The sequence below is a fragment of the Podarcis gaigeae genome (genome assembly GCF_964106915.1).
Source record: "Podarcis gaigeae genome assembly, chromosome: 5".
Classification (NCBI taxonomy): Eukaryota; Metazoa; Chordata; class Lepidosauria; order Squamata; family Lacertidae; genus Podarcis; species Podarcis gaigeae.
The window spans coordinates 37,101,143-37,119,933 of NC_139681.1; the positions used below are offsets into that span (position 1 = coordinate 37,101,143).

The 18,791-nt window shown below is 42.5% G+C and overlaps 1 protein-coding gene across 5 annotated transcripts in view; it reads left to right on the plus strand.

Annotated features, from left to right (window-relative positions):
- Positions 1 to 4,531: 4,531 nt before the first annotated feature.
- The window catches only part of ASAH2 (N-acylsphingosine amidohydrolase 2), a 39,196-nt gene continuing 24,936 nt past the window's right edge, over positions 4,532 to 18,791 (plus strand). The window contains exons 1-7 of one of the 5 annotated variants that reach the window (XM_083740884.1): positions 4,532 to 4,634; positions 5,019 to 5,116; positions 11,475 to 11,604; positions 11,766 to 11,900; positions 14,225 to 14,286; positions 15,753 to 15,905; positions 16,934 to 17,110. In XM_083740884.1, coding sequence (XP_083597010.1) covers positions 11,780 to 11,900; positions 14,225 to 14,286; positions 15,753 to 15,905; positions 16,934 to 17,110 — 513 coding nt within the window. In that variant the 5' untranslated portion in view covers positions 4,532 to 4,634; positions 5,019 to 5,116; positions 11,475 to 11,604; positions 11,766 to 11,779. Of the gene's footprint in view, positions 4,639 to 4,949; positions 5,117 to 11,474; positions 11,605 to 11,765; positions 11,901 to 14,224; positions 14,287 to 15,752; positions 15,906 to 16,933; positions 17,111 to 18,791 lie in introns of those variants that run through there. The other 4 variants (XM_083740883.1, XM_083740886.1, XM_083740887.1 and 1 more) reach the window with 4 other exon arrangements.

Genomic DNA, 18,791 nt, shown 5'->3' on the forward strand with positions numbered 1-18,791 from the left:
ATTCAACTGAATGCAGTTAGAGATGCAATAAGCAGGGCTTTGTTTCAGCCGGAACTCACTGGGACTCAGTTCCAGCACCTCTCAGGTGGGTACCATTGCCATTCTAAGATAACAAGGGAGGCATTCATGGTGAGCTCCGGCACCACGTTTTGTAGAAAAATACAACTGGCAATAAGAGAAATACAGAAAAAACTTTACCTGGTGTAAGATCAACGCTGGTGCCTTTTTTGTTTGTTTTGGAAGGAAGTATTTCAGTCAAGGTGCACGGATGCAAAAAGTATTAATAAAGAACTGTGATCTTTTTACAATAAATGAGCATGAAGGTTTAATCCAGTTAGGAACACATCTTTTGTAATTTGATTTCTTACCTATTAAAAGTTGCCCAACAAAAATTCAAAAATGCAGTGATAAATTCAGGGCACTTCCAAAATTCCAAAATGAATTAATTAACCAATCAAAACTTCCCAAAGGGTTTGTTGAAAAGACAAAAAAATGACGCCGGCAAAAGAATATAAACAGGTGAGCTGGCACAGAGCACTGCTACAGGGTTATGGCATGGGCAGAACTACAATTATGGGGGCAGGGAGACTCACTGAAATGTTGGCATATATTTTACAGTATGTCCCATCCTAGTTGCACAACTCAGTACAGTGGTACCTCGGGTTAAGAACTTAATTCGTTCTGGAGGTCCGTTCTTAACCTGAAACTGTTCTTAACCTGAGGTACCACTTTAGCTAATGGAGCCTCCTGCTGCCGCTGTGCCGCCACCGCATGGTTTCTGTTCTCATCCTGAAGCAAAGTTATTAATCTGAGGTACTATTTCTGGGTTAGCAGAGTCTGTAACCAGAAGCGTATGTAACCTGATGCATCTGTAACCCAAGGTACCACTGTATATCAATGCTGGGAACGCAATACTGGAAGTAATATAGGAGCCAATAGTTAGTTAGTTAGTTAGTTAGTTAGTTAGTTAGTTAGTTAGTTAGTTGGTTTAGTTAGTTTAGTTAATAAAGGGCAGCAATAATAGTAATCAAGGGCAAAGCAATTTGTTTTTTTTACTGTATATACAGGAGTTAGAATTCAGCAATTCTATTTGAGTTCGTAAACCCAAGATGATTCCATACAGTTTGAATTAAACCTTTAAAGTGGTTTAGATGCTGGTCCTCAACAGAGGCTCAAGGGAATATCTTGACGTTAGTGTAGCTGAAAATAAGCAAACAAGAGAACAGATGAAAGTTAGGAAATGCACTTGGTTAAGATGGTGCTGCCTAGACTGGTAGAGTCCGATTAAACACTACCAGCCTCTACCACTTGGTGGCTCCTGTTTTTCTTTAAAGCTTTATATTAGTAAATGCATTACTTTTCATTACCACAGTTTAGCCACTCCTAAATTAATATAATTTTCTAATTACAATTATTTCAAAACACTTTCCTGCATAGGGCTGCACTCATAACAGCTCACAATAAGGCAGCAACCACAAACCATAGCAGCAAAACAATATAACACAAACCAGCAATAAAATCGTTGCTACAAAAGCATCTCCCTCTCTCTGCCGAGTGATAGCAAGATTCCAGGGGCATTCCAGGCACTCACCCAGGGTTTGTGTCCCTTTGAAGAATTAAGACACAGCGAGACTGTCGAAGCCAGGACTGTTGGGAGTCATTCTGCAAAGAAACAGTAAAGATGTTTGTACCTTTAAGAACAGCTTTGGGCAGATTGGTCATGACTACAAAAGGAGGAAAAGCTGCAGCTTGAATTTGCCTGAAGGAAAAACACCCACAAGCTTTGCTGTTTGTTGTTTTGTAATAAAACCTTTATTTGATTTGGTTTTACACTGGTCTTGTGGTGTCATAGCTTCTGTCATCTGCCACCAGAGGGGAAAAAACCCCTCTAACAAGGACTGTCTTAAGCATATCAGGCACTATACTGCAAAGAGCCCTCCGGTGCCCCCCCCCCCTTTCCCACAGTTTTCAACCTTTTTTTAAGGGGGGGCAACCCCAAAGTTGTTGACCTTTTTTAGGAAAGGTTCCCCAGAGTTGTTGGCCTTTTTTTTTTTTTTTTTAGGGAGCTGACACCACACACTTACACATTATCTCTAACAACCCCTTAGAACAAATGAAAAGAAAATGAAATAAAATGAAAAGGCAGAAGAAAAATCTATTGAAGTCCTCAATTCCAAAGCAAGACTCATTCAAGAATCAGCAGTTCTTCTAATTCATACTCATGATTCAAATCACCACATATCAAAAAGTTAAAGCAACCACCAGTTTGTTGTTCTTTAAATAAATTAATAAAGACACAATTAAGTTCCAGGCCAATTTGTGTTTAAGTACAAAGCTGACTTTTTCAAATATTGTGTGTGTGTGTGTGTAAAGCAGTGACATCCTGAACCTAAAAAGGACCCAAAACGTGGGTCACAAAGGCTGCATCCCTACCAGCACTTACTGGAAAGTAAGCTCTGCTGAATCTAATAGGACCTTACTTCTGAGTAGACAGTAGGACTGCAGCAAGAAACACAGCTGGGAATTAGGGCTTTCTGTTTTAAGTCTCAACCAGAGGAAAATGTAATATTGGAGAATAGATTGGGGGGAGGGGGCTGACAAGAGACCAAAAACCACAGGTAGCAAGACAAGACACACTTTCTGGGAAGTCTCTCACACAGTTGCTTGGGGCGAGGACTGCAGAGGGACCATAGTTTGGTTGTGCGCGTGTATTTTTCAGAAAAACATAGAATTGGAAGGGACCCTGCGGGTCATCTAGCCCAACCCCCTGCAATGCTTTTTAGCTTGCATTGATCTCAAAAACCTTCAGTGTCTTTTTTTTTTTTTTTTAGTTGGATAGGCAATTAACAGGCTTGTTTCACAAATAAGGGAGAAGGAAGGTTGCTGGCTTGATTTGGTTTGCCTTTGTTCTAGTTTTTAGCATGTGCATAGTACCGTAGTGTCAGACTGTGAGCCGCCCTGATATCTATGGGTGGAGGGCAGTACTAGTAGTAGTAGGAGTAGTAGTAGTAGTAGTAGTAGTAGTAGTAATAATAATAATAATAATAATAATAATAATAATAATGGTGATATTTTCCACAGGGCTTGGAGTGAGTGGGTGATGGCCAGCTGCTGGAATGAATGGGGTAGGTACTAAATGGCCTGGCTTGCTTTACAACCCCTAGGGACCTTCTTGGTGGGTTGGGGGGGCAGAGAAGGAGCCCACAGAACAAGAACAAGAACAAAGGGAGGAGGCTTCCCTTCCCTGGGATAGAGTTGCCCATAACATTAAACACAGGGCACAATTCCAGGGAAAGAAAGAAACCAGGGCAGCAGCTGCTGCTACTAACGGCTCGGGCTAGATGTAGCTGAACAGGACGGGCAAGGGAACCCTGCAAGCAGGGCTGCAAACCCAGCGTGGTGGCTCCGAGGCAGGATACAGGAGGAAGAACCAGAGCAAGTCAGGGGTGCCGCCTCCTCTTCTTCTCCTTCCTTCCTTCCTTCCTTCCTTCCTTCCTTCCTTCCTTCCACCCTCCTCCTCGCACTCTGCTTCCCCCTTGCCATTGCCCACCTCACTCTTCCCACAGGGCGGGCAGGCAAGAGAGAGAGAGAGAGAGCTGCATGCCAGCCAGCCACATAGTTGGCAGGGCGCAGCTGCCACCCTAAGCTTCTGCAGGGATCGCTCGCCTACCGCCGAGGCTTGGGAAGGAAGCTGCACGCCAGCCAGCCATATGGTTGGCAAGGTGCAGCTGGCTGGCGTGCAGGGAAACGGGAGGCCGCCAGCAAAGCCACGCAGCTCCCCCACTTACTGGAGCACCTCTGAGAGGCCGGCGCCCTGGCACAACACTCCAGTAACCCCAATAGGAAAGACGCCTCTGGTCGTAGCTTTAAGGGTTTAAGAAATAGGGTTTATTCGCCTATTTAGACCTTCAGTCTGCATGGAGGGAGTCCAGATCTTACAGCATGGTCCTTTCAAGAGCTGCTTATCCCCCACAGCAATGCAGCCTTGGAGTCCAAGGCATCTCTCCCAACCTGCCTTCAGCACACCTTGCTAAAAGACTCCCTTTTTCTGTCACCTGATACCCAGTTACCCTAGCTAGCCTTCCTGTCAACTGGCTTCTGTACTGTATCTAGCACACCTGACTCCTATCTCTGTTCAGGACTAGCACATGCTCCTGTTCCTCACTCTCCATTGCTTCCAAGCTCTTCTCTTCTTCTTCTGGGGTGTGTCTTGTTTGGCACCCAGCCACCCACACCAAACCTGGGTCCATGCCATCTTCATCTGCCCCCACCTTGGAAGCCTCTTGGAGTGGCAGTCTTCACCACTCTGCCCCATCTGATCAGTCCCTGACAGGCTATAACTCTTGTCCTTCAAGTCTAGTTTTTTTCTGGGGAGAGGGTTTTGAGGGCTAGTTATACTAGTGGTAGTTTTGGGATAGAGGAGTATTCTTTTATATGAGCCTTACCCTGTGCCCTAGTGGTAAAGCCCAGGCAGAGGTTTCCCATTTTAGAGACGCCTACTGAGTTGGGAAGCTAATGAGTCACTTGCTGGGAGGGTCAGAGTCCTCATAATAGCTGCTTACATAGGTATATATAAGGCACAAAACCAAGAGTCAGCTTACTGTGAGCACCCATCTCGTGGGATCATGCAATAAGTGAGTATGCTGCATTCGAGTCTCTTCCTTTTAAAATTAAACTAGGTCATTCCTTAGAAATATCAACCATAATCTTTTATGGGGGAGGAAAAAGGGGAGCAAGAGGATGGCCAAACAAATATTAAAAAACTCAGATCACTAGCTTTTCACTTGCTGTGCTTGAGTAGGAAGAGAAGGGAAGGAGTGTGAGGGTGACTTTCTTGAGAGAGTGGTTTTGTCTTGATGCTTCACAGCGAGGTTTGGAAGATGTATAGATTAGATGTATGTTGTGGCATAGAGATCTCCTGTGACTTTCAGAATTCCTTTGTTTCTCCATGAGCACCATGTTAGCCCTGTTTTGTTGTTTTGAGCTTTGAGTGAAGAACTTTCCCTCCTCTCCAGCAGAGTTACCTTCCACTGTAAGCTGAGCCCTGTGGGGAGCAGGAATCTGTACTACACAGGCCTTGTAAGAGATCCAGCAGAGCTCCTATCTGATATTGCAGGTGCCTCATTTCCGTATTTATTCATTGATTAAATGTCTCCTATGCAAATAGATAATAGTCATGTTTACAGTCCTGTGCCTTTCTTTGGAAGTAAATCTTATTGCAATCTGAGGGACTGAAAGTCCCAAGGACTGACCTGCTCAAGTGTGTCAAAATGAATGCTGTTGTCATGTACTGTCCCCTCCGAGGGTGGTGACAAGGCTTTTCAGTTGTGGCTCCCTGTCCAAAACTATCCATTTTAGCACCAGGTAAATATTTATCTTCTCCCCTTCCCTCCTCAGGCTTTCACTGGATTGAAAGTGATGTTCTTTTGTTGTTAGTGCACTGTCAAAGCTTTCTGCAGCTGTTATGGGGGTTGTTTTTATTCTGCTTTATGTTATAATTAATTATGCTTTTAATAGTGTTTTAAGTCGCTGGAAGACTGTGGGGTAACAAGTTGTCACGAACCCCTGTTAGGGTGGAACTAGATTGTGAACTTTAAACATCAGCTTTGCTGTGCATGCCCAGGTTAATCAGGCCTGAGACACAGAGCGCAGGATCCTTTCTTTGCAAATGGGAAATGCAAGGATATTAGGATAAACAATCTGACCAAAAATGATTGTTTGCAGTTTTATTTGCTAAATGTTACAGCAAGGGTATTTTCTCCCTAGTGAAGAATAACCCTGAAAATGAGGAATCAAAACTGAAGTGAAGGAATTATCTGACCTCGGCAGACAAACCCTTAATTCAGACACACCAAGGGTGGGGGATATGCACCCCCCCCACACACACACACACTCAGGACCCGGGCTATGGCTCCTGTAACAAGCAGAAGTAGAGGGGAAAGTGAATGGTGGTGACACATTTCACTATATTAAGACTTCTCTGAATTGTAATACTTTCTGGGAATTGCAATGCCCATTGATCTCCTCAGTCTTCTCAGTTCCATAGTCTAAGTTCTAAGCCTTTCCCACCCCAAATTGGCTTCTCTGCCTCGACTTCTCTGCCAAAATTGCAATTCTTCCACAATTTTTCTTTCCTTCACAATCTTTCTTCCACAATTGCCTTCTCTGAGCTGGCTCTGAGACAGAAATGTCTTTGTGCACACCAGGGATTGTGAAGCCCTGTCTTATCCAATAGGATCCAGAAATCCAGTTGTGGAAACAACCTTCCTCTTTGCCAAGATCCAGGATAGAGTTGTCTCAATATCGTCCTCTTCACATGAACTGGAACATCCTCTATTTGATTAGGGCCAAAGATTGTAACATAAAGTGGGAAAAGTTCAGATTGCTCACATTGGTCATCTGCCAGACCAAATGCGCTTCTTTGATTTTTAGGTGTCCTGTAAGCAAAAACCACTCACAAACAAACACACTGAAAAATATAACAGTTCTGTTCTGATTGCTATCCATATCTTATCAAAGTTTGATACATTCTGTTCTGCATAGCTCACAAGTTTTCAATCCAGTTAAAAATAGTTTTATTATCTTTTAAAAGGATAGAATAAAAGAATAGAATAAAGATGCCCAAGACATGTTTTTAAAAGCTTTGTATGTGAATACAGTGGTACCTCGGTTTACAAACTTAATCCGTTCCTGAAGTCCGTTCTTAAACCAAATCTGTTCTTAAACCAAGGCACTCTTTCCCTAATGAGGCCTCCCACCACCAGCGCCCTTCCACCGTTAGGCTTCCATTTGTAGACTGAGGTAAAGTTCGCAAACCGAAACACTACTTCTGGTTTTGCAGAGTTCGTAAACCGAATCATTCGTAAACAGGACAGTTTGTAAATCGAGGTACCACTGTATATCACAAGTTTACTTGTCCCAAATAATATTAAATTACTATGTCTAACTGCTCCCCTTTGACCTTACTGCCTTGGGTGACCCTGCTGGGAGTACCAGACTCCCGATGGCTTCACTCACAAGGGTCATAGGAATGTGCAAGCCCACTCACCACTCTAGTGAGTGAGACTAGGTTGCCAAATACACAAGTTGGGACTAGTGCTTCTGCCAATTAGGGTTGCCAAATGTCAAACGATACAAGACGCTTTTTAATCATGCCTAAGTGACCAACAAGTCTAATAACAATAATAATAATAAATTCTATACCCTACCTATGATAGCCTTATCCTCCATTAATTTCTTTCATCCCTTTTTGAAGCTGTGTAAATTAGTGACCATCACGACATATATTCTAGCAGTGAATTCCACAATTTAATGATTCACTGTGTGTGTGCCACTGTATACAGAATACAGATGAAAAAGAAAATACACTTCCTTCAACATTTCAGAAAGGTATTGATGTTGAGCTTTTGATAATATGGAAGGCGTATTAAAATGAAATTGATCAAGCAACTAAAATACCTGTAATTTATCAAACATTAATTACAGGGTAGAAAGTTCTGCATTTCATCTTTGTGTATCATCAAATTACAGACAAAAAGCTGACTATGCAAGTTTTACCTCCCCCATTGCACTCTTGTGCAGTTTTACACAGGGCTGAAACATTTATAAGTCATGGTGAAATCAAGTCCGAGATAAAAGTTCAGTTGGATAACTTTTATGTCTTTGCAAGGTTCTGAATCACCTTCTCAAGATGCTTGACTTTCTCCCCTAGATGATCTGTCTTTAACAGTGCAGATAAAGTTTACAACCTCTTGACCTGTTTTCATGCAAGATGAGACCCAAGCTGAAAAACCCTTAAAAAATCAGCATTGTTTAATTTATTTATTTTTAAATCATTTTAAAGTATTATGAGATGATCTAAGGCAGTGGTTTCCAATTAGTTAAGTACTGCAGACCCTCTGTTTTTTTAAAAGCCAAGCCATGGACTCCCTACTTTTGAAAATTTTGATATCCCTATGGTTGTTTTTGTTATGCGAATGGTGCCAAGCAGTGCTATTTTCCTAGAGAAAGAGGTGCCAGAACTTGCAATGAATGCTTCATGGCAGTGGCACCCAGCTGAGAGGTGCCAGAACTGAGTTCCAGTGAGTTCCGGCTGAAAAAAAAGCCCTAATGCCGCAGACCTCATGGTTGAGTTATGCAGACCCACTGGGGTCCATGAACCAATAGTTGGGAACCACTGATCCAAGGAATCTGTTTTAAGCTACTTGGAGCAGCTAGATAGTGCCATATGCATTGAATATACATCTGAAAATCTCCCCAAATAATTTCCCCAGAAGCTACATGTTGCAACATACAGTTCCTTCCTGAGAAAAAAATATGCACCATGTACCTCCATATACCAATGAGTGTGGCCATCTTTCTGCCCCCCCCCCCATATCATTTGTACAGTATATTGCTACCACAAAAATTAGATGGAAAAATATGGCTGCCCTCATCCATACACAGGAGCTGCTAACTTCCCTGCCCCAGCAGAGTTCCCCAGAAAGGAACTTCACATAATGATGTATGACTGCTTCCTGGAGCATGTTCAAAGTCAGTTCTAGACCCATGAGATGCTTCCTAGCTTCTCTTAACCAGTGCTTTTTGTCTGGGGGTACGCAGGGGTACGCATACCCCCTAAACCTTTTGTGAATCTAAGTTTGGCCTCATTGAGGGGTAGTATTTCAATATGAGTAGGAAAATGAGAGTACCCCTAAACATTTTTTTAAGAGAAAAAGCACTGCTCTTAACTGCAAAATGAATGAGGGCCCTTATTTGGCTTCTGAGCAACATTCCTTCTTTTGCGGGCAAAGGTGAGTCTGGGCAGTGGCAAAAGTGAATGGATCACTTCTTGTGACTCTTACCTACATTCCAGTCAGGCAAAAGCCAGAGGTCTCTATATGCACAATTCTATCCACAATTCTAAGCCTAGGTTAGCAGGACGCATTTCTCCTGGGGCCAAAAAGAGAGCCCTGGGTGACTATATTTGGCCCCTGAACCTGGGGTTCCCCATCCCTGCTATAAAAGAAGAGAAAGAAAACCCTTGAAACGCCTCATAAACTGCAAGTAGTTGGGCTGTGTGCAGACTCATGCCCACACCATGCATTTAAAGCACATTTAAAGTTAATGACTTCCTGCAAAGAATCCCAAGAACTGTGGTTTGTTAAGGGTAGCTGGGAATGGTAGATTTGTGGCAGTTACACACTGCAGTTCCCAGGATTCTTTGGGGGAAAGCCTTGCACTTTTAATATATGGCATGGATGTGACCAAAGATACATGGACATATATCTACTTCCAATCCGAGCACTGGTTCAGGAGCAGGGTGTGTTAAATTGCTTCAAAATAAAGAGTGAATCAAGTTATCCTCATTACTCTCACACTTTCTTTCACTCCTTCCTCCTGGCCCAGCATACTGTTGCAGAAGGGACCTCTAGCCAGAGGTCTTAACTGATGGTTTGCAGATGGCTTTCTGGCCTCCCCCACTCCATCCATTTCAGATCTCCCTCTTCCTCTCCCACAGGGCTCCCTCAATGCAGCTGAATTTAGGCAGAGCAACCTGCGGCAGTGCCAGATTTACGTATAAGCTAAACAAGCTATAGCTTAGAGCCCCACTCTCTTGGGGGCCCCCAAAAAAATTAAAGGGGGGAAAACTGGATGTACATTTCCAAAATATAAGATAAAAAAGAAATAAAATAAAACCTACATATAGCAAGAGTGTTTTGTGTTGTGTAGACTCCTATGATGTAAGTAATGGGCCCCGCCTTCTAGCCTGCTCCCTAAAATATCACTGGTTTGCTCATTTCTATATATAGGGTGCCTACATTCTGCATGGACTGGTTGCATGACACCATGTAGCATGAAGCTGCAGACTGCAGTGCAGCACAGTTGAATGTAGGTCAAGCTGTTGTACCTGTTATCTAATATTAAAGAGAGCTTGTAGACTGATGATCAGGCAGCATAGACCATAGCTGTCAACTTTTCCCTTTTCTTGCGAGGAATCTTATTCGGAATAAGGGAATTTCCCTTTCCCATAGTTGACAGCTATGGCGTGGACTAAGGGTATGAATCTTATGCCTACTGATTGATTTCATGCAATACATAATTTATTTATAATTATTTTACTTCTTCTTAATTGTATCTCACTATTAATATACTTCTTAATTGTATTTCAGTTCAACAATTACTTTGATAAAATACATATTCTGTTATGTGCAAATGGCTTTAGATACTTATTAGGTCCATAAATTACCATATAGCATATGTTCAACACACACAAAAGTGACAATGTGTTGTTGACAAAGGACAGCTTACCTTCAGTAGTTTAGGGCCTCATCAAACCTAAATCCGGCCCTGCCCTTGGGTCACATTTCCACTCCCCTGTCCCAAAGCAAAGCTAATGATACAAAAAGGCTTGCTGAAACTCAGCTAATAATACAAAGACAGAGCCAGCAATTAGTCTGTGACCAGTACCATAAAGGTTATTACTGAAATAATGTGTATAGTGTGTATAATGTGTATATAATGTGCGGGAGGCAGTGGAGGACAGAGGTGCCTGGCGTTCTCTGGTCCATGGGGTCACGAAGAGTCGGACACGACTAAACGACTAAACAACAACAACAACAACAACAACAACAATGTGTATAGTTGCAAAGCAGTTCAGATTAAGACCTTAATGAACAAAGTTTAGCCTTAGAGATAGCAACGAGGCTGCTTAGCCTAATCTTATCTTTGCAATGATTTGTCCTTGGATCATCTTTATAATTAACAAAGTGGCTGCTTGATGCAATATTCCGAACCTGTTTTCATTTGGGAGAAGGCTATAAGCCATATGCATATCAGTCTCCTCCCGATTTGTTCTGCCTCCATTACCTGTGAAGTCTGTGAGATCAACTCCCCTTGTGGGCTTTCTATAGTTTCCCCACTTTGGCCTGGTCATTTCTTCTTGACTTTTCTTGTCCACAACTTCCCTGCATTTCTCCCCCCAGTCACTAGCACCTGCCTTTACCCCCTTCTTACATTCCCATACACTGCCTTAATGCTGCCACTTTAATCTACAACAAGGAGAAAGTTGTCTCTGGCTATTGGACATTTTAAGAAGCTAGGGCCAGGAGTAAGAAACAAAGGTTGTGAAAAATCAGTGACCTGATAAAAATCAGTGCTGTGCCTGATTTGCTTTTGAAAAGGCCAAAGAATAATCTGTATCTGTTGATCGCTGAACTTCGCAACCTAAATGCAATAAATGCCAGAAAGTTCAAGGGCTAGATGAAAGCTGATCATGTGTTAGCGATCTCTTGCTTTTAGCTAATGCAGTGCACCTTATCAAGGAAACAGCACCAAATATGTCATTTTTGATAGCTGGCCATATATATATAAATATGCGAGCATTGACATAATGTACATGGTGGCGAGGCCCATAAGTAACTTGCACATACATTTCATACCCTTACAAAAGTCTCACAAAGTTGTCATTTTGTTTTAATATGTTTCTTTCACAGCTTGAGAAATTTTGAGGTGTCTGTAAAGGTGTGATCAGAAAAGAAGATCCAAAGGCTGCACCGTTTAGCAAGGAAGACCCAAATTTCCAGAATAATTCGTCCTTGATTTCAGTCAACTATTAACAATAAGGTAAGGATGTTTTGCTGTTGTTTTTTCAGTTCGAGAGAACTAGCTGTTTCTTCAGGTTCTGTACACACAATGTAGGCAATAGTCAAAGTTGTGAAGTGATACATCATTCAGGATTTTTACTTTTTCTATTTTACCAGTTACCTGTACTTCTCTTTTTATAGGTGTTGTTTTCAGAATGAAAAAGCCTAAGACAACTCTCTCACGGCTGGCAATTGTCATCACTGTCTTTGTGGTGCTGGTGATAGTGGTTCTTGTGACACTGTTCGTTGTCCACTATTTCTTCAGTGAGAAAAATGGTAACAACAATTACTTAATGTCTTGTAATATCTATATTGTGGTACCTAAGAGATTTGGTGGTGAATGGCAGCATTCTGAAGAAAGATTCTGAGCAATATTGTGTGTACAAAGTTGCCTTAATCCATTCCGACAATCATTAACACTCTCTTCTAGTATTCCAATGCAAATTGATTTATTTTGCACAAGCTTTTCTTCTACTTTGTGGTGTGCTGATATGGAAATAGAACTACTTTTATGTATTGTAGCACATAGCAGATGTGCAGCGGCTGATATTTACCCATCAGTTACCTTCCTTGTGTAAGGTAAAGGTAAAGGGACCCCCTGACTATTAGGTCCAGTCATGGCTGACTCTGGGGTTGCGGGTCATGTGTATTCTCCCTCAAAGTTAAAGATTTTCCAGAAGTGTTGCTCTGTTAATATTTTGTAGCAAAAACAATGAAGGTCTTGTGGCCCCGTAAAGAAAAAGTTAATGAAATCTCTAATAATGTTCCAGATTGTGTGACAGCCTGTAAGCGTGAAAGTTTCCTTCAGATGTTTGCACTGTACGGAAAAAGACTGTTTGCCAAATACCCCATTGTGGCGATCACACAGGGTCCCTGGACGTTTGACGGTCTATTGATCCCTGTGCCACCACTGTGATTGCTTTCCTGCTGCCACCAACCCGGTTCTCTCGGGTACACACAGAGTCCAGACAGTTGTTAACATTAAATCAAATAAACAAGTTTATTTTATAAGCCTTAACAAGTTTATGGTTTCAGATAATTTTTCTTGTCAGTTTCTTAATCTTAGTTTCTGTACTGGCTTATACCTTTCTTAATAACTTCTAACTGATTATCCCAACTGTCTATCTGACTCCTCCTATCAGTTTCTCTCACTCTCTCACAACACAACTCGACCAACCCACAGACTTATCCTCCCTCTTCCTTCTCCTTCTCCAGCTCCCAACTCTCAACTCCCCCCCTTGGGTTCCCACTGGCCAATCACTTCACATTCATTTAACCCCTTCCTTATGACCCACCTAGGAGGGTAAACGCCACACCCATTCATGTGCTCTCCTTAGGCATGAGTAGAATGCCTCAATCAGGTAATATCCTTCAGCCTGGTCACAGTCAAGGAGTTATCCCAATGTGAACAGGGAGCAATAGTAGCATTTTACAGTTGCCATTGCACCAAATAATACAGTCTGGGTTTGATCTGTTTTACCCTGGTGTTCAATTTAATATGATATACAATGGTACCTCGGGATGCGAATGGGATCTGTTCCAGAGCCCTGTTCACATCCCGAACAGAATGTAAGACAGAACAGCGTGTCTGCGCTTGCGCAGGTCGTGTTTTGCCACTTCCACGCATGTGTGTGACATCATTTTGACCATCTGCGCATGCGCGAGTGGCGAAACCTGGAAGTAACGCACTCTGCTACTTCCAGGTCGCAACCCGAAAGAGCTCAACCTGAAGCTTATTTATCCCGAGGTATGACTGTATATTGTTACTATATTTTTCTTGTGCTAATTATGAACATTTCTATTTTAATGTTTGTGTAACTGATTTTTACACTTGAGAAGGATTTACTGTAGCTTAGACTTGGTTGTAAACTGGTGAAATGGCATTGACAATGGTAGTCCTCTGGTTGACAATGGTAGTCCTTCCGACAGAAAAGTAGAACAAATATTCCTTCATATTTAGACCTTGTTTTCAACAAACTGGTAAATCATGTCTGGACTGCACCTGTATCAGAGGTGCAAGATCACATGACTGAACATTCCACTGCACTAAACCAAACAAAAACGTCCTTCCACACAGGGAAAAAAAGGTGTCATTGAGAAGGGTTCTAGCCTAGTTCAGATACAGGCATACTTCTTTTTATTGTATTTCACTTCAGAGCGAAGATCCCTTATAAGAATGCAAGTGTAGCTGCAGGCAGCCCAGCTGCTTCTGGGACAAGGAAGCCCCACCCCTCCCCACTGCTGCTGCTGGTGGTCCTCTTCTGGCAGCGGAAATGGAGCTGAGCTGACTAGGGCTGGAGACAGGGCTTTCCCTCCCACCCCTGACGTCAGTGGATGCTGGCTGAATCGATTGCAGTACAGTCTAAACATAACTTTTATATGCACTGGGAACCCCCCCCCCTCAAATTGTGTGACTTGCTTTATTGCAATATTCGCTTTATTGCGGTGGTCTGGAACTGAACCTGTACTTTCTCCAAGGTGTGCCTGTATATTTTTTTAAGTGGCAAGTGGCATCTGTCTTGTCCTGGGCCCCTGCTTTGGAAGAAGTGTCCTGTTCTTTTCTGCTTCTAATTGCAGTATTATTCTCATACCTTCACTAGCTGGCTACATGATTGGTGTTGGTCGAGCTGACTGTACTGGCCCTGTAGCAGAGATACCTTTTGTAAGTACCCAATGTGAGTTTTCTTTCTTTTTTTCTCTGAAAGCACAAGCCCATTCCCACCGCCTTTCAGCTTTTTCCTCCTTCTTTTTTTGACACTCTACAAGGCCTTTATATAGTATCCCAGAGGAGGACTCAGAGAAGGAAGGCCTTTTTAGTAGTAAGGCCCTGTCACTGGATTTTGTTTTTATTTTTTTGTAAGTTGCATCAAGACTTTTGTGGGAAGCAACTTATAACTTGAAATAACGATGACAGTAATGGGGTTTGTTTGCATCAGATTCCCATATACTTGTAGGAGTGAAATGTCTATGTTCCTCATCCAGGGAAGGGCGGGATGCAAATAAAAATTATAATTATAATTATTATCAAAAGCATCATAATGATAATGATAAGAAAAATGTGTCAGGCTTCAGGGAATCGGCTTCCTACCCCGTGGCCACAAATGAGCAGATCAAACGAAAGAGAATTCTTACCAATTAGTTTCTTTAATAAACACAGTGAAGGATGGCAGTGCTCCCAATTAAGGTCTTTCCCTCCTCTCTCCCTATTAATCTACATCACTCCTACATCTTGTAATCTGAACTTGGAGCTGCTGTGTTTTCAGTTCTGACACTTTCTGAGCTTTCTGGGACTTTGGGGGAGAGGGGTGGATACTCTCCAGAGACTGTGAATCTGTTAACTCTCTCTCTCCTAGTGTTTCTTCTGTTAGCTGTTCCCCATCCAGTATTTCCCAGCTTCTGCCTTTTGAACTATGCCCCTCTGCAAACCACTGTTCCAAATCTATACTGTTTTCCTGCTCCTGAGAAGATTTGGGATCAGGAAGAGGAGGAGGAGGTGGGGGTGGGGGTGGCTCCCACCATTCTTTCTCAGTGCAGCCCTCCTCATCATGGTCCCTGACAGTATATTACTATATGTGTATGCACTATGAAAGAAACTGCTGTTTCCTTTATTAACATGCTTTGCTTCAGAAGCCAGGGCAGGAGAAATGAGAAGAGCCTTCCCCAATGCGTATCAAGGCATTACAAGTACACAAAAGCATCATGCACTCTTGCCCCAGAGTAAGCTCTGTTTAATTAAGGATGCTGGAGCAATTCATTTGTTGCAAATTCCTGAATGAAGTGACCTGAATGAAGTGACCTGAACTGCACCTCTTAGCTATGCACTGGGTTTCACGCTTCTGCAAATGTTGCAGTGCAGTTCTTAGCATGCTGAAATATATCAAAATAAACATTTAAATTATATTTTGATAGAAAATACGATGTTGAAAAAGACTTTTTTGTGGGGGTGGGGTGCGGGGTTAAAACAAACCCATAGCTCAGTGCCATAATGGAAAAGAAAGGAATTATGGGTAAATACAGTACAAAAGCGACATGGCCTGGAAACATTGAATGCAGGGAGACTTGCTTCTGAATAATAAGTATGGGATTGCACATTGTGTGTGGCTAAGGAGATGTTGTGTCCCTCTGTAGATGGGCTTTGTGAATCCAGATCAGATTGGTGCTGGCATGATCTCACGACTGTACTGTAGAGCATTCATCATAGCAGAGCCCGACGACTGGAGCAAACGAGTGTTGTATGTTACTGCTGAGATAGGAATGATGTCTCAAAGGCTTAGGCTGGAGGTAAGTATGGGGCAGGGGTGAGATAGAGTAGCTCTCTTTTCTTTTTTCCTTTTAGGTTTTTATATCATCCAAAAATCATTGGCCTCAAAGAATTGTCTCTCTCCCCTACTCCCTTATATATGGAATTGTGATGGGCATAAATATATGGTGTGGGTGTGTGTGCAGCACAACAATCGATTTGAACAATGTATGGTGTCTTAACCACCACAATCCCTGAGATGTCTATATATATTGTAGGTGCAAATATAACAGCTCCTGCAAGCCAAGAGCTGAGAGATCTACAATGATCTTACATCCACTATAAAATATCCTAAATCAAAAGAAGTATATTTGTGAAGTAAGAAAAAAAGAGAAAATGTGGTGAGTGAGGAAGAAAATGCAACAGAAAATCATGACCTTATATAAAGAAAGGCATATATTTGGATTCATGCCTTGTCTATTGTCACAGAGCGTTTGAATGTTTGTGAAGGTATATATATTCATAACTCATAATATATAATATAATTCCAGCTCTTTTAATACAATATATTTTACTCATCTATTTCAAGATTTCCATTTTATTCCAGTGTGTTTTGCTCAGCAGAAGAAACCCAGGTAGTCTTTCCATTTCTAGCTGTGCCTTCTGTTCCTGGAGTGCTTTAATGCCTTTAACAAACTCTTGAAATCACTATTCTGAGGTTAATTTTGCTGAACAACCTGAGGAAGTAGAATCTTGCCACAAAAAACCCATGCCATTGTAAATGTGTTAGCCTTTAGGATGCCACTGGATGAGGTTTGTGGAGTATTATTTTCCAACTTGCCAGGAATGGTACCTCAGTGGTAGAGCACATCCTTTGTGAGTCAAAGTTATAAGTTATAAGTTATAAGGTTCCATACCAGGTACATCATCTTCTTTTCTTTTCTTTTCTTTTCTTTTCTTTTCTTTTCTTTTCTTTTCTTTTCTTTTCTTTTCTTTTCTTTTCTTTTCAACTAATCTAATAAACATACCAAATCAGAAAATGCAGTAATTGCACCTTTGCTGTCCTTAGGTAATGAAACAGTTGAAGGAAAGATATGGTGATCTCTACCAGCATGACAACGTAATACTGTCTGCAGTTCATACCCATTCAGGGCCTGCAGGGTATTTTCAATACACTCTCTTCATGATAGCAGGGAAGGGGCTTATAAAGCCATCCTTGAATGCCATTCTCAATGGGATCCTAGAGGTAAGAACCACCCCAGCCTCTCACTTTTAGTGCTTGACAAGTCTACTGCAGCATTCTGTAGGGAAATATTTATGGAGTTGGTGATAGTCTACGAAAAGGTTAAGATGAACTGGGAGACTTATTTTGAGAGCTAATAAAGCAGTTCCTTAATCTTCTATATACCGTATTTTTCGCTCTATAAGACGCACCAGACCACAAGACGCACCTAGTTTTTGGAGGAGGAAAACAAGGAAAAAAACATTCTGAATCTCAGAAGCCAGAACAGCAAGAGGGATCGCTGCGCAGCGAAAGCAGCAATCCCTCTTGCTGTTCTGGCTTCTGGGATAGCTGCGCAGCCTGCATTCGCTCCATAAGACGCACACACGTTTCCCCTTACTTTTTAGGAGGGAAAAAAGGAGTCTTATAGAGCAAAAAATATGGTACATTCATTGGCTAATTAAAAGAGATCATCAGACCAGTACAAATCTAAAGTACAATCGTACCTTGGATCCCAAACGCCTTACGAGTCAAACGTTTTGGCTCCCAAACGCCGCAAAACCTGAAGTGAGTGTTCCGGTTTACAAACGTTCTTTGGAACCCGAATGTCTGACAGGGCTTCAGCGGCTTCCAATTGGCTGCAGGAGTTTCCTGCAGCCAATCAGAAGCTGTGCTTTGGTTTCCAAACGTTTTGGAAGTCAAACGTTTAAGCAATGCATGTGCTGCTACTTGTCTGTTTATCCTGAAATGTGCAACTTGATGAGCATCCCTACTCATGCTTAACTGGAAGTAAGCGGCATTGAACTGAGTGAGCTTTACTTCCACTGTCCATGTAAGCATGTGCAGAACTACAGTGTAGATTCCTAGCCTAGAAACTGCTGGCATTGGATGCGAATTCATGACTGCATCTGAGCTAGTGTTGCTTAAACATGTTAAGTAGTCCGATGTGCATCATTGTCCATGTTCTTATGCTGCTGCCAGCAGTTGGCTGTGTTAGTGTCCTGGTCCACTAGTCCAAAGGTGAGCTTGTGGGAGTAAGTGGGTACAGGGAGACCAAATAAGGATGTCAAAAGCGCCCGAGTGTTAAGTTCTACTGTTTTATTAGAGAAGGGTATGGACTTACAGCAAATCAGCCTGCCGGGTGTCCCAGCCCTTTACAGACATAGGATGGACACCACAGCAAGGAGCTGGCTTGTCAGCAGCAAAGCAAACATGTATACATCCCTTATGCACAAAACAACACACATCAGTTTACCTAGAACCTCCCAGCACACCGGGCTGGTGAGGCCAGGCGTGTATGAAGGGGGGGAGGGGTGGGCTGTCCCAGGCACCGCCTAGGGGGGTGCCAAGATGGCCCGCTGCCTTCCCCCAGCTGTAGAGAAGAAGAGGGCGCGCCTGCATCACCAGGCGGTTTGCCCCACGCCTTGGGATTCCGACCCAGGTGTCAGAAAGGGTTCCTCCGCCACTGGGTGAAGCCCAGTGTCCAAAGCATCTCCCTCTCTGGGCCTACAGCCCAGCATCCCAAGGTCCACAGTTAAGCACAGCATCAAAGTGAGCCAATGAGCATAAATTAAAGCAAGTGAATACATAGATATATATGAGCTTGCTCCCATAACAACTCCCAGTTAGTTTTGGTAGTCCACTTAGTTATCTAGATTACCAATAAGGTGTTTGCGGATCTTCCAGAACCATAGGAGTCAACGTC